We start from the raw sequence: 15,600 nt of genomic DNA, 5'->3' as shown, positions 1-15,600 counted from the left end.
ACAATGTTTGTGTGTGTGTGTGTGTCAGCCTTGGGAGAGGTTTGTGATCCAGGGGCATACATTGTAACAGATCACTCATAACCAAAGCATTCTGAGGGCCGACATGGAACTGCCAAAGGGGGAGTAAACAAATACATTGAAACATATTTAAATGTTTCTTTGTATTTGCGAGTGTGTTCGAACGTACTTTTAAATACGTTCGAACTTACTTGCGTTTCAAAATGCGTTCCAATGTACTTGTAGGCTAAATGCTATAAAAAAAAGAAGCTTTTTTTCCCCCAAAAATGCCACAATGTATTGACTTGCATGCGCATGATAAAAAAAATAAATAAATAAAAATAAAAAATAAAATAAAATAAAAAATACAAAAAAATAAATAAAAATTCTTAGCATTTGACCGTCATTATATCAGCACGCTTGAAAATTAAATAAGCAATTTTAATTGAGAGTTTTTATGATTATTATTATCTCTGCAGTGCATGATTTCCGCAATCGCCCCCACCCCCCCGTCAAGTGTACAAATATGTTTAAATATATTTGCAAGTACGCTCAAACGAACTTGTAAATACATTTCCACGTATTTGAAAAAAACTTTCTAAAAAACTATTTGCAGGTCAAAAACTCCACATTGGCAGTCCTAACGCTTCCGCAATGACTGCCTTGGGGTTAAAAAAAGTTGAGGAACTCGCCATGATCTTTTACCAACGTTGGTTTCAATATCCCCGAACCTGTTACTCAATCAAGCCAAAGGGTCATCCCAAAATACATTTCCCAGATTTAGTACCTCTGTTTGCTCCAAAAGGAGTAGTGAAACCAGTTTCCTATACAGACGCGACATAGCTTCCTCTCTTCGTGACCTGTACTAACACCAGTCTGCGATTAGCGCAAATGGCAGGAGTGTGCGTGGCTTCCGCGCTTAAATCATCAGCGGCAGCCGACGACAAATACAATAGCGAATGAGTAACCGCCGCTTCAAGTCCCGACAATAAGAGGATATAAAAAGCCCTTTCCCTTGTCAGGGGTGCAAGGGGACTTCTAAGTCCAGTTAAAAAGGCCTTATTAATTTGTGTGTATCAGTACGAGTCTGTGTCTGTTTCACGAGGCCACGCGGAGCCACCGGCGACGCAGCTGCGAACATTAGTGGGTCAGTGTGCCATCAAGCCATTCATCAGCACTTCTCCCCCCCCCGTGACTCACGCCCGTCCATCTATGCCTCATACTCCGTATTTCGTCAAGTGGGCACCGTGCGGCGTTACTCACGAGTGCTGAATGAGCCGGGACGTACGCACGGCGGCTGAAGGAAGCAAACTCATCAGGTTGACTAGGGGACACCTGGGCAAAACGTTTTCCATTGAGGAGTTGACAGAATTTTTTTTCTTTTTTTTTCTTCTTTTTTTTTCCTTCTTTTTTTCTTCTTTTTTTCTTCTTTTTTTTCTTCTTTTTTTTCTTCTTTTTTTTTCTTCTTTTTTTTTCTTCTTTTTTTTTTCCAATAGGTTTTAGGTGAACTAATGAATAAACACTCACTCGCACGCACACACGCACATACACCTAATCACCCACATACAAAAAAATAAATAATAAATAAATAAAATAAAAATAAAAAATAATAAATAAAAAAAGGAGAGCAATGATGATGACATGTCAAATCGGTAAAATTACCGAATGAACAATACTGAGCTCTCCAGGAAAAAGAAGAAGAAAAAAGTTGACAGAAAGGTGGATCTGGATTTGCACTGTTCTGATTGGATGGAACGAGGAAGGCGAGCTCTGAGATACAGTAATTCACTAAGCTTCTTTCCTGAACAGCATTTAATTATGAAGCATTTCCAAATAAACATGGCAAGTCTCTTAAGATACATAATACACAGGGAATTAGCATTTTTAGCTAGGAGGGGAAACACTGCGCACAAAGATTTAACTGGGTTTTTCAGCTCAACTCAAAGAATTTAGCACCCTTGGCTAACACGCTTATAGTCAATAATTATGTTCAGGTGGTATAGCCACAACTAAAAAATAGAGTATTTCCGGATTGGGGATGTCACCCAGCAAGCTGGGCAAGGTTATTTTAGTAAATGAAAACTAACCAAATAACTAAAACTAAAATTCCCAAAACATTTTTCGTTAACTTTTTTTAAAAACAGAAACCAACTGAAAGTAGAATTTACGTTTACAAAACTACCTATAATTATAGCGAAAATATCCGTGATTTTAAGTATATTTATTTCCATATTAACCGGAATAAGGACATTTGAAAGTGTGTCACACAGAAGTGATGTCATCTAGCAGCAGCCAATAGAAAAGCACCTGCAGATGATGTCACACTTTTTCATTTAATTCAGCTAAAATACAACGCTAGGTATGAAATGGATTACTTTTTTCATTTTACTATGGTGTTTATTAAATATTGCACACAAGTAATAAAAAAAAGTAAACAAAAACTAATACTGAAACTAACTAAAACTAAGCTTTTTTTAAAAAATAACTACAATAAAAACTAACAACCCCCCTGAAAACTAATTAAAACTAACTACATTTAAAAAGCAAAACTCTAAACGAAATAAACACTAACTAAAATGAAAATTCCAAAATTATAATAACCCAGACGCTGAGTCAGGATTTTTATCCAAGAACTGCTAAAAACTCTCCATATGAATTAAAGCTAAATTGGTTAGCAGGCTATCAGTAGATCTTTGGTTAAAAGTAATGCTAATTTTCTTTCTAAGAAGAAGCGACTTTCTTTGCAAACAAACAATAAAATCATCTTTTGTGAAACAGGAAGTGGACTGATAACGAGAATGGAGACTTGCTTAATTGGGGGCGCTGAAAGTCGGCCCGCCAGGCTTCCCATTCTGTTCGGCTATGAATCTGACTGGTTGATTTTCCTTTTTAAGGATCAGTAAAAAATCAGAATCTGATTTTTTTTGAATACTTTTAGAATCCATCAATGATGACAGATGAACGGTAATCACAGTCGAGCTCATTGTTGTGTCAGGCGACGCCATTTCTGATTGTCCCCATTTTGTCAAAATAACTCATGTGTAAAGCGTAATTTAATTCTCAACTTGAATATTTCTATAAATAGCACAGGATAGTGAGACCGGTTCTACACAACTGTGTCTGGAAGTAAAATGAATGCTCATAAACAGGAACTACAGTTGATACCCCCCCCCCCCCCCCCAAAAAAACCCTTAATTTTCTCAATTCCATTTTGTACTTCCTCCTTCCCTAAAACTACAAGCATTTCCACAGAAAACAAGCACGAGAACACATATTTATTGTTTTCAGTTTCTCTTTCTCCTAATTTCCCATCCAACGCTGTCCTTTGACATTTTCCAAAGTGGAGGAGAGATGAGGAGGAGGAGGAGGAGGAGGAGGGAGAAGAGGAAGAGGAGGGGGTGAGTGTGTTGTTCAGTACTGCTGAATGTGTTCACATGTATGAAAGGAGAAGCATTTATTTTAGGACTCTCGCGTGGGTGTACACAGATTTGAAACACACACACACACACACATGCACAGGAAAAGCATGTGCACATGCTCATAGATGAGCCCTGACCTATCCTTTTTTTTTTTTATTCTTTTTTTTTTTATCAATCTTGTTTTCAAAGCAACTGCAAAAATGCTTTTCCTTTCTAGCTCCAAGACTAAATTCTCTTACTCACAACACTCAACGCACACATACACATAGAAATTCAGGTCACATCAAGAAAAAAAAGGGCGGGGGGTGGGGGGGGGAGCACCTGAAGCACGACATGCAGGACAAAGAAAGAAATTGAAAATCTTGGGGGGGGGGGGGGAATAAAAAGCTCTGAGCGGCATTTCGCACAACGAGCGTCTGCGTTGTTGTGTCGTAGCGTGTCAGCGTTGCCACAATGTTATTATCCTGTAGAAAGTGTTGTCATGGCAATAAGGTCATAGGCATGCTCACAAGTCAAAAGAGATTTATACTGGACTGACACCATTTCCAGTGCTGCACTAGCCTGGGGGGGTGTGGGGGAGGGGGGGGTGGTATTTATGTGTGTTTACAGTAGATATAGACTGTCTGGTCATTTCTTTGATCATTGGTTCCCAAACATTTTGATGGGCATCTTTTCTTTTGCTTTATAACCATAAAATCCAACCTTAATACTGTTTTTTAGCAAGGATGATGTTGCAAATAAATATGCGTGTCTTTCTTTGTCAAAATTAAATCAAATTAAAAAGGGAAAGACAGGTTCAAAATGCTCCATGCAGCCCCTACTAGTCTAAACAAAAGATTTGGATTAATATTGCATTCGTGGAATATGAATTAAGCAGCACAATTCAACTGTTTTTAACCATCTCTGTTTGGCGGCCATTTTGTCACTTGCTGTTGACTGCAAATGACATCACAGTTTGCCCACTAGGAGGTCATGACCAATCATGGCTCAGCTTGCGAACGTTACGTGACTAAACTCAGATCACAGGTGAGCCGTGATTGGTAGTTAACCGAGCCCTGAGCAACTGTGATGTCATTTTCTGTTGACAGGAAAATGGCCGCCCCCTGAGTTGGATAAAAACGGTTGGATTTTCTTGCTTAGTTGATCAAAAATATATATTTTTTTACTTGACTTATCCTTTAAAATTTAGCATCCATTTTAGTGGATGAGTTTAAGATATTTATTTGTTTGTCAATCAAGCTAATTTTCTGGAAACAGGATGTTGTTTGTATTATATTTCATCTCTGTTTTGTTTGCTATTTATCTATTTTATATTCTCAATGTTCTGGCGAAAGCATGGTAGATTTGAGTCATTTCCTGGGGAAGAAGCACAAAATGTAATCTGGTTGTAAAATCATGTAAAATGGCAAATTCGGGAAACCCTGAATTACGCTGTAAAAGTACACTATGACATACAAGCGTTACCCAAGCCCCCGCCTTCCCCTCCCAGGACTGAGATAACGGAAGAGGAAGTGAACAGAAAATGAAATTGGACAATACCGCACTCGCCACTGGCTTTTAGAAAGCAAGATAGTGACGGTTCAAGAAGGAGTCGTTAGACTGCCACTGGAAAGTCCCAAATGTTTCCCTTGAAAATGCTTGTTGTCTATCTGGTGTCCACTCATCAGTAATCCCCGAAAAGGTGGACAACATACATTTATTCTTACCTCATTTGCAATTCAAATGATTTTCTGTCTTGCTCGGAGAAGACGAGATGCTAATGTGACCCAGTTACCTCGTACTGAAAACATAACACCTTTCTGCTTCCTGCTTCCGTTTGTTTACCACCAACTCCCTGACCTCTCGACCCCAGTCGGCTGGGGCAGATCACGGCTCTATCGTGGTGATTATTTTCCCTGCTTCTGTCCAGCACAGACATCTGTCAAGTCCAGCGTGAAGCCATATGGGATCTATTGTAGAGATTGACCACAGCAAAGGGTGGCTTTGATTAAAATTCTGTTTATAATCTGGGCCAGGCACTGTTTCCCCCCCCACAAAAATAATGAACTTCATCCTCAAAACATGACATTCCTGCTTTGTTTAGGGTGACCGTGTCCGCAAACATTGAGCTGTTGCAGGGGCAGCCTTCTCAGTGAGATTTTACTTAATACCCATAATCCTTTGTCTCCTCGGTTGCTCTTCCTCTTCACTTCCCTTTCTTCACCCACCCTTTTCCTCAACCCCCACCCACCCCGTTTGTGATGCTCATCCACAGCGAGATGAGGCACCGAACAATGGGCCCCTTTGGGAGACCGAGTTCACCCGTAGTATGCAATCCAGACATCCGTGAATATAAACACAAAGCCTCATTGACGGCTCGCTGGCGAGGAGAAGGGGCTGCCTCTTTTGGAGGAGAAACCGCAAATGGATGACATCGTCTTGATGCCGGCGTCAAACGAAGGGCACAGGTAGCGATGGGTCCAGCATTCCAAGACCAAAACCAAAAGCATTCCTGGTCAAGGGTCTGTGTTGCAGGACAAGCCCCAGGCTAAAAAAAAAAAACTCCTGCAAGTGATCAAAGCAATGTGGGGGAAGACTGGGTTAAAGGTCGGGGACAATTTGGAGGATAACCCGAGGTGGAAGATGGCGGAACAAGGTGTCAACAAGAAATGAGAACGTAACAGACTGATGAGCTCAATTCGGTGTCAGATGAGGATCTTCAAATTGAGTCATTCCACTCAAACCTCAACTGAGTGTTTTGTCACGTTGTCATATTTGATGCATTCGAACGTAATCTGTCCAGCCCAGTGAGGCGGCCAGCTGGCTTTGATGCTGGGTCGATCCTTCAGCAGAGCGTAGTAAGCAGCCAGTTTTGGGTAGCGCTCAGCTGACAACCTAAAAATTAGGGATGCACCGAAATGAACATTTTTTGGGGCCGAAACTAAAAATGAGAAACGCTTGGCCGGGAAAAAAATTACGCCAATTTTTTTTATTAGCATTGCATTTTATTATAATCAACTCATTTACTGCCATTGACGCCTGTAGACGTCAAAAATTCATTTGAACTATTTCTATTAGTTTAACATTTTTTTCCACTTTTGTTAACAAAAAAATAGACTTTTTTTTATTGCACATTTAGAACAGATATAAAATTTGCTATTAATCGTGAGTTAACTAGTGAAGTCATGCAATTAATTACAATTAAAAAAACGTATCACCTGATGCCCCTAATTTTTAATATATATTTTTTTAAATCGTGAGTTAACTAGTAAAGTCATGCGATTAATTACAATAAAAAAAATGTATCACCTGACGCCCCTAATTTTTAATATATATTTTTTTTAAATCGTGAGTTAACTAGTAAAGTCATGCGATTAATTACAATTAAAAAATGTAAACACCCGACGTCCCTCATTTTTAATAATCTTTTCTTTGATTATTAAAAATGAGCGGCGTCAGTTGATTAAAATGTGTTCGATATAAAGCACAGTTTCTCTGCTTTCAGAAGCCGTTGGAATTACCTTGCTAGCGCCAACGGTTCACGAGTTACGGTGATTTGAAAAATAGGCGTATTTTTCCTGTTGGGAACGACAAGTTGATATTTTGAAGGTTAAAACGGCACTTTGGGAGGGATAACAAATCAGAAGTCTTTCAGAAATGTTCTGTTATATGTAAATTCGATATTCCGTTCCGTTTCAAGAAAACGATCTGTGACCCCCGTCGTACCAACTCGGCATATTTTCCATATTTTGTGGCGAAAGGGGTTACGCAACTGCCACTGCGGAGTGACAGAAGAGTCGCCAAGCACAAGGCTAGTTGTTTAAAAAAAAAAAAGACTGTAAGGATCTGTAAGGTCTTCGGATCTGGAGGGTGGATGGTTATACTTCAAGATTGCTGAGTCGTTTTTTTTTCACTGTCAATCAAAGAGGGATTCCGCCTCCATCCAATCGTCATGCAGAAGCTGTGCGTCCGGTCCAGACCCCCAAGAGACGCTGAGCACTCCATTGGCGGGAAAAGCCCAGCATTTATCCAATGACAAGTTGACGCTTCAATAAAATGTACACAGATCAGTACACATTTCACTTTTTTTTTTTGGGGGGGGGGGGGGGGGGTTCTACAAAGTGAAACAGTTCAGTTCTGAGACATACTGTATGTAAACCAGCGATGGGAAAACCAGGTCAAGAAAGTCAAAACCCTGCCAGAGTTTGGCTTTTGCCACAGGTGCTTCTTGTAATGACCTCGTTTAACCGTCAGATTGAGCACAAGCACCTGTCGCTAAAGCCAAACTCTGGCGGGGTTTTGGCTCCCTGAACCTGGATTCCCCGTCTCTCATGTAATCCCTGATCCGATCCTACCGCATCCGTGTTGTTTCCTTCCCGCTCCTTCCGCACCGTAACGTCGACGCGGCAATATTGTCGACCAATCCGCATACAGGACGGTCTCGTTATACTCTACCTTGGTGGTTCTCAACCGCGGTCCTCGCGTTTTTCCATGTCAGCCAACGCAGGTGTTTTCAAACGATCAGCTAATTAGCCAGCTCCGATAACGATCCTCAGCTGTGTTGGCTAAGGAAGACATGGAAAACAGGCTACTCGAGGAGCCGCGGTTGAGAACCAGTCCTCTACCCCCGCGCTGAAAACGGTATGAGGAGAATTTAAGAATGCAAAGCAGATGGGCCCGTCAAAAACGACTTCCTGTCATTTTTGCACCGCTTCCTTGTTTTTGATCGAAGCAAACCCACACGTACTGTAAGTGTGAGATTGTGGTTAACTGATACCATCTTATTAACACCACTTTGCCATCGGCATCAAACCCGTTTCTTCGCCACCATTTCATTCTTTCCATCTAAGGTCTTCTCGGCTATATCATACAGATCACCCCCCCCCCCCCCCGACTCGGTATTTCGTCTTCTCTCTGCATTCCAACCCTCAACCCAACTCAATGAACTCTGTCACAGCTGATGCCCTCCTTGCGCTTGTATGTATGTGTGTGTGCATTATGTGCGATCCATGTGTGAAGGATTGCTCTCTGTTCCTTCCTTAACACCCCCCCCACCCCTTGACGCTCAGTGGTCGTCCCATGACAATGCTTCCCTTATATGCACATGTGCAAACACGCACGCAACCACAACGAGAGGACGAAGAGCCTCGTCACCGCCTCCGACGTTAGTCGTCATCACCGCGACCGAGCGCGGGTTTTTTTTTTTTTTTTTTTTTTCAAGGGGAAGAAAGGAGCGCTTGATGTTGCTCCATCTGCGAAAGTTAAGCATGATGTTACCTCGGGGCGGGCTGAAGAAGCCCATTCACAGGAGAAGACGGCCGGAGGAGACGGGAGCGCCCGCGTGCCAGGCATTCCACAGCGCACAGTGGACACATTATTATGACATTTACAAGGCCAAGTCGATAGATACAGCGTGATATGTGTGTGAGAAAAAGGCCGTGCCCTCGGAGTGACTGCGACGCAAGAAGCAGAGTGTAATATGACAGCATATGTGTCCGTCTTGGTTGACAAACCTCTCTGACGCCGTCATAAATACATACGAGAACAATCTGGCTCGGACCTGACCACAATACACCAATAACATATTTCTTCTGAAGATTTTGGTTCCTTTGTGTTGTCATGGCTACACCACTTGGTCAAGGTTGTGGGGGCAGCTGTGGATTTAGTTTGTCTTTGACTCACAGCAACACTTATGAAACGTGCAAAAGGAGTGAGGAAGATGCATCCATCCTGGCCTAAGACATCCTCTCGCTTGATTTCGAGACCCTGTAAAGTGAATTCGGAGATTTGCTTGTTTGAAAGTGATCGATGGAAACGTGCAAAAAGTGAGAGCTATGTGAATCATTTTCTTGATTTTCTGTGCCAGTATATAAGATCTTGATGTTATGAGCATGTTGGCCCAGTTAGCTTTAGAGTGCCTCATTGTTGCCCATGAGTGTGCGTACACCTGGGAAACAAAGTAGGTGTGAAATGGGGAGTCAAATGAGTGAGAAAGATGAAATCATCCATCCATCCTGGCCTAAGATATCCTATCATTCGATTTAGAGACCCTTTAAAGCGAATTCAGAGATTTGCGGGTTTGAAAATTATCGATGGAAAAACGCAAAAACTGAGAGCTATCATCTATGTGCTAATCAGTTGGGGAGTTAACCGTTTTCCATAATTTTATTGATTTTCTGTGCCAGTATATAAGATCTTGATGTTATGAGCATGTTGGCCCAGTTAGCTTTAGAGTGCCTCATTGTTGCCCATGAGTGTGCGTACAACAGGGAGACAAAGTAGGCGGGAAATGGGGAGTCAAATGAGTGAGAAAGATGAAATCATGCATCCATCCTGGCCTAAGAAATCCTATCATTTGAGACCCTGTAAAGCGAATTCAGAGATTTGCGGGTTTGAAAATTATTGGAAAAACGCAAAAATTGAGAGCTATCATCTATGTGCTAACCAGTTGGGGAGTTAACCATTTTCCATCATTGTCTTGATTTTCTGTGCTAGTATATACGGACTTTGAGTGCCAGCATGGTGACGTGCATTAAGTTGGCTAGTGAGCTTTAGAGTGCCTCATTATTGGCCATGAGTGTGCGTACGCCATGGAGACAAGGTAGAGGTGAAATGGTGAAGTAAAATGAGTGAGCAAAATGCATCCTGGCCTAAGACATCCTTTCCCTTTTTAGAGACCCTCTTAAGTGAATTCATTCAAATTTGCTAGTTTGAAAATGATCAATGGAAACATGCAAAACTGAGAGCTACGTGGTAATCAGGTGGGGAGTTATAATGTTAACCGTTTTTCATTATTTTCTTGATTTTCTGTGCCAGTATATACAAACGTTGAGTGCCAGCAGGGTGACGTGCATTAAGTTGGCTAGCTAGCTTTAGAGTGCCTCATTGTTGCCCATGACAATATGCTGGAACTGGTTTTAGAGCGCCTCGTTGTCACGGCATGGAAAAAAAACTGCCACGACCCAGCAATATTCACTTTCGGAGATAGACGAGCGTTCAGTTGTCCAATCATTTGGACTACTCTAATTTACATGACTTTTTAGGCGGCGCGTTTTCTAAATCCAGCAGTTAACGAAACATTCAACTCAATGGGAATGCGTGAGAAGATTATATATTCAATATATATCTTCCATTTTTGTTTCCTGTGATCTAGATCCATGAAAACGATCCTAAGAAAATGCCTTTGCAGTCTTTGCGCATTTTTTCCAATCAACATCTAAATCCTATTGACGTCTTGGTCCCTTTGTGGGTGTTATGAGCCCATTAAATGGACGTTAAGCACTGAGGAAGCTGCTCACATTCATTCTTACTTCATGAGTGCTTTGCCTTAACGGGCAGGTCCTTCTACAGGTTACAGGTCTGTCATCTGCCATCCCTCGCTATTCTTTCTGCCATTCTTTTCAGGCCTCTTGAGAGTTACCAGTAGTTTAGCTCTTCTTCTTCATCATCTTCCTCATTTCTCGATTAGTAGGGCTGGTTATTGCCAACAACCATTTTTCACGAGTTCTACCCACTTTCAGGCAAGTATCTGAAAATCCTTGGGAGTTCCTTCCTGATGGACGATTCTGTATATAAATTAAACAGTAAAGGGCGGAATGTGGGTGCCCTTGTCTTACTCGGGTCACAGTTTGGCTGCAGGACATGTTCTGGATAAGTCTTCTGCCTTTCCAGTACATCCCTAGAATTCATACTTATGAGTGAAACCATCTCTAATTTGTTCATACTTCTGCTCAACTGATGTTACAGTACGTATGTTCCCTCTTTGCGTAATCACTTTTAGACATTATATGACATTGGCAATTAGAGGTTTAACATAAATTTTCCAGGTAAGTGGTCCTGCAATCACATTACTGCTTTAGCAACAAAATGCGTTCTATTCAAATGATCATAATACATTTCAACAAACAAACAAAAATAATAATCACAATTATTGGCACAAGCATGGTTTTACATAAAGGAGTTGGCCCTTAAGCCGAATTGCAAATCGAGAGGTTCGGGCTGTTCCCAAGTTTCGCAAAATCAATTTGACTGATTGGTTGCAGCGAAGATCAATTTGTCACGTCGAACACTGAGACTCTTTTCTTCCCTTAATTGAGATTTGTAGCTTTAACAGCTGTTGCGAGAAATGCGCATGGGAGAAAACGATCAGGTGGAATGTGCATGATCATCCCGTTGACTTTTTTTTTTTTTTTTTTCTTGCTCCTGGTATGTTGTTGACCAGCGGAAGTGAACAACGAATCTAGTCATGCAACCATGAGGACTCAACGTGATATAGCATCAGCCCAAATGCTGATCTGGTTCTTTAACGCAACATATACACGACCATGTTGAACAATAGCTACAATAGATTATTTCTCCATTCACTATTGTGTGATAGAACTACAACTTTTTTTTTTGTGTACACAATTGCAAACGACAGCCACAAAAATAAGTCGGACTGTGACCTGTGTGTAATTATGTGTAAATATTTAAAAAAAAAAATCATAAAAGCAGTTAAATGATTTATATAACTCAAAACGAAAGTCACATTAAGAAAGATCCCCTTGTTTGAAGAATAGTCAAAGTGAAAGTGAAGATGGTGCATGTGTGCGCGCATCTGTGTGTAATTAAACAAGAAAAGTCCTTAGTGATTCATCCAAATCATGTCTAGAAGTCATTTAAAGGTTACATGTTATCGCCTAAAGGTCAAAACATGCCGAGTTTACCGTACTAGGGTTGACACATTTCTATTCAGAGGTTGGATGTAAAGAAGGAAAAACATTTTGTTACTGTACTTTATACTTTTTTTTCTTTTTTTTTTTAGATATGGCATTGAAAAATTTTCTTCATAATCCATTAGCAAGTCTAGCATTTATTTTTAATTTATGGGAACATGTTGTTTTTGTTAGCATAAACGCTCACGCTAACCCACGAGGGAAACTACTTTGTTCAATAAGATTCACAATAAAAGAAAAAAAAAGAAGAAAAAGAAAACAGGTAGTGTCTATTCTACTTTTGAGCATCTGGAATAAAAATAAGCATTTTTTTTTTACTTACTTTTACATTTACTTCTCTTTTTTCACTAGTATCTAAATCTCTGAATCTATTACATACACACACACACACAAACTGTATGAAGCATAATACTAGCGGATTTATGTCAATTAAATGTATGTAAATAAAATGTAGTTATAGCTTTTATGCATGTTTCATGTTTTTTTTTTACGGTAGAGAAATGAGTTGGACTGACTTAAACTCGCTGCTGGGGGTCTTCTGCCAGGCAGCGAGCGCTGATTGGCCACAGCCTGGTAGACTTTCCCCCAGACAGGACGCCGATTGGTCGAAGCCGCCGCAAGCCCCGCCCACCGGGTGTCGCCCCAAACCTGTTGTATGTTGAAGCGTTGCGTTCAAGCGCTGATGAGTTTAGAGGCTCTCTCTCCCCCGGAGTGACTAGTACGAGCGAGACGGACTTGGAATTCGTTCGAAAATTATCATAATTCCACCACAAATACACTTTTCGTCGCTTCACCGCTGGATACGCGACTCGACCTGGGGTTGGATTAACTTCGGGCCACTCTTTTTTAGTTTTTCTTTTTCATTTGCTTTGGAACGAGGCAGACAAAGAAGACAATGGGATCTCAGTCATCCAAGGGAGAGGTGGCCGTGGAGGCGAACGCCGCCGCCGCTGATGCTGCGGCTGTCAAAACCAACGGCCAGGTACAATTCGATTGCTTCAAAGTTTTTGCAACAATATCAACGCGTTGACTAAATTGATGCAGTTTCAACGAGAGGAGGTTTTTTTTTTCTGTTGGGGGTGGGGGGGGGGGCAGGTGTGGCTTTCAGCATCCTTCGCTCATCTAAAAAGACATCATTGATATGTCAAGATGGAGTTGTAATAAGTGCATTTAAAAGGAGGGGTGTTTAATCTCAAATCTGCAAAAGAGAAAGAGGGGGAGGGGGCGTCTTGAGTGCAGTCTACTCCCTTGTTATAAGTAAGCCTGCTATCTCTATTGTACCAATTGCATCTTTCACATTTTGCTTTTAATCGATGGCTCGTTTTGAGGATTTAACCGCTAATTTGAATTTAATGTTCCCTTATGGCGTCACTAATCATAAACGAGTTCAAATGGATGTTCTTTTGTGTTTTTGGACGATATAGTCAAACAATAAGTGAAGGCTTGTCTCTCCAGTCGCGTCTTTGTTGGGGCTGTCTGGTACCCCGAGCCGTCTGCGTGGCTCTACCGCCGCCTATCGGCTCGGTGAGGAGCTGCAAGGCGTCGCCTCAGCCAGACGGCGCTAATTGATGAGCACGACGATGCTCTGACAAATAATGAGAAATTGTCATGGAATGAGACCAAATATGGCGTGTTTTTACCCCACAGAGTCATTTTTTGCTTTATTGATTTATTTTTCCACACAGAGATGATTAATTATTTATTTTGCAGGAGAATGGGCATGTGAAGACCAATGGCGATGTCTCCACCAAGCCCGACGGGGATGCTGCAGCCACCAACGGCTCAGCCGAGGCGGCCAAGGAGCCCGAAGCCAGCGCGGAGGGCGACGCCATCGAGCCGGCGCCCGCCGCCGACGGCGAGGCGGCCAAACCCGAAGGCGAGGCCGCAGCGGCCCCCGCCACTGATGCCGCCACAAAGGAGACCCCTAAGAAGAAGAAGAAGAAGTTCTCCCTGAAAAAATCCTTCAACTTCAAGATCAACCTGAAGAAGACCAAGAAGAACGAGGCGGTCAAGGAGGAGCCGTCCGCCGCCGCCGCCGCCGCCACCGCCACTGCTGCTACCCCCTCCTCTGAGGAGAAACCCGCCGAGAACGGAGCCGGAGCCGGCGCCGCCACCGCCGCCGTTGCAGAGGAGAAGAAGGAGGAGGTGAAGGAGGAGGCCCAAGCCGAGGCCCCGAAAGCCGAGGAGGGGGCTGCCAAAGAGGACGCCCCCAAGGAGGAGGCCAAGGAGGCAGCTGCTCCAGCCCCCGAGGCCTCGAAACCCACAGAGGAGAGCAGCTCGACCCCCGCCCCCTCTGAAAAGAAGGAGTGATTGTACGCGCAACTCACAATGAACTGGCTGAACTGTTTTTCAAAGAAAGAGAGAGAGAGAATTTAAGAGTATATATATATATTTATATATATATGTGTATATGTATACATATGTATATGGATATATGTATATGTAAATATATACACATGTATGTGAGAGACTCCTTTGACGTGCCACTTTTCGTCAAGACGACAGACGAGATTCACTAGGTCACTTCCTGCTCGACATCTGGACCTTGACTGACTTTTGAGGCTTTCGGCGCGGCGGCGAGACGACATCATCAAGCGGGCAAATAGGTTGATGGAGGACGCATCTTCAAAAAAAAGAAAAAAAAAAAAAAAAAAAACCTCTTTGTGAAGAAAAGAAGGTAGAAAAGGAACAACTAGGACAACACCACTTGAAATGACTGTTAAATAGCTCAAAAAAGAAAACAACAGAAAATAAGAGATAAATCCGAAAAGAGACTCGCCAACTTTTTACATTCCTATATTTTAACCCAAATTTGAAGTATTTTGTGGTGTATTATAGAGAACCATCTTAAAAGAAGCTATGTCTTGTTTGTTAAAAAAAAAATACAAAAAAAAAAACTATAGACAAGTTTTGATTTTTACCTTACTATGAAAAAAAAAAGAACACTTCAGCTTGCTATGTTCACTGTTGCGGTTTGATATGAAGCAGAATTGTTTATCTGTCGTGTGTGAGCCTGAATCTGCTTTTGTCTCTGTAAATACAATTGGATTGATTTCTGTTCTTTATTTTGCTAATGTTGACAGATGTTACTGGTTTTATTGTAAAGTTGATAATGGTAAATAAATGTTGGTCACCTGCCCGTGGATGTGACTTGGATGATTTTTTTATTTTTTTTTTTTTTGCACCGTGCACCAACTCAGAACCAACAATGAGATATTGGATACGTATTAGGATTTTCCTATTAAAAAAGATTAAGAGGTAAACCATTTTTGGGGCGCTCCTGTCCTATTTTCTTCTCAGTGTGACCTAAATACCAACTTTAATAGGCCAAAAACATTTTTTTTTTCCTTCTGTATAAAATTTGACACCACAGAATCATTAGAGGGAAGAAATGAGGCCCACTCTCATAAGATAACATTTATCCGCTTCTGATCAACGCTGGATGTAAAAAGTCTACACACCCTTGTTCAAACACCAAATATTTTCAATAT

General features: G+C 41.6%; 1 protein-coding gene across 1 annotated transcript; it reads left to right on the top strand.

The window, feature by feature from the left end:
* Nucleotides 1-12,784: 12,784 nt before the first annotated feature.
* marcksl1b (MARCKS-like 1b) lies at nt 12,785-15,252 on the top strand. Its single transcript, XM_077549305.1, has 2 exons — nt 12,785-13,091; nt 13,820-15,252. Exons 1-2 carry the CDS (start codon nt 13,005-13,007, stop codon nt 14,417-14,419), a joined length of 687 nt encoding a protein of 228 aa, XP_077405431.1. The 5' UTR covers nt 12,785-13,004; the 3' UTR covers nt 14,420-15,252.
* Nucleotides 15,253-15,600: the final 348 nt, after the last annotated feature.

Source organism: Vanacampus margaritifer, chromosome 17 (assembly GCF_051991255.1).
Source record: "Vanacampus margaritifer isolate UIUO_Vmar chromosome 17, RoL_Vmar_1.0, whole genome shotgun sequence".
In the NCBI taxonomy this organism is placed as follows: domain Eukaryota; kingdom Metazoa; phylum Chordata; class Actinopteri; order Syngnathiformes; family Syngnathidae; genus Vanacampus; species Vanacampus margaritifer.
Note: the sequence above shows the minus strand (reverse complement) of the source record. Positions and strands in the feature narration are given on the sequence as shown.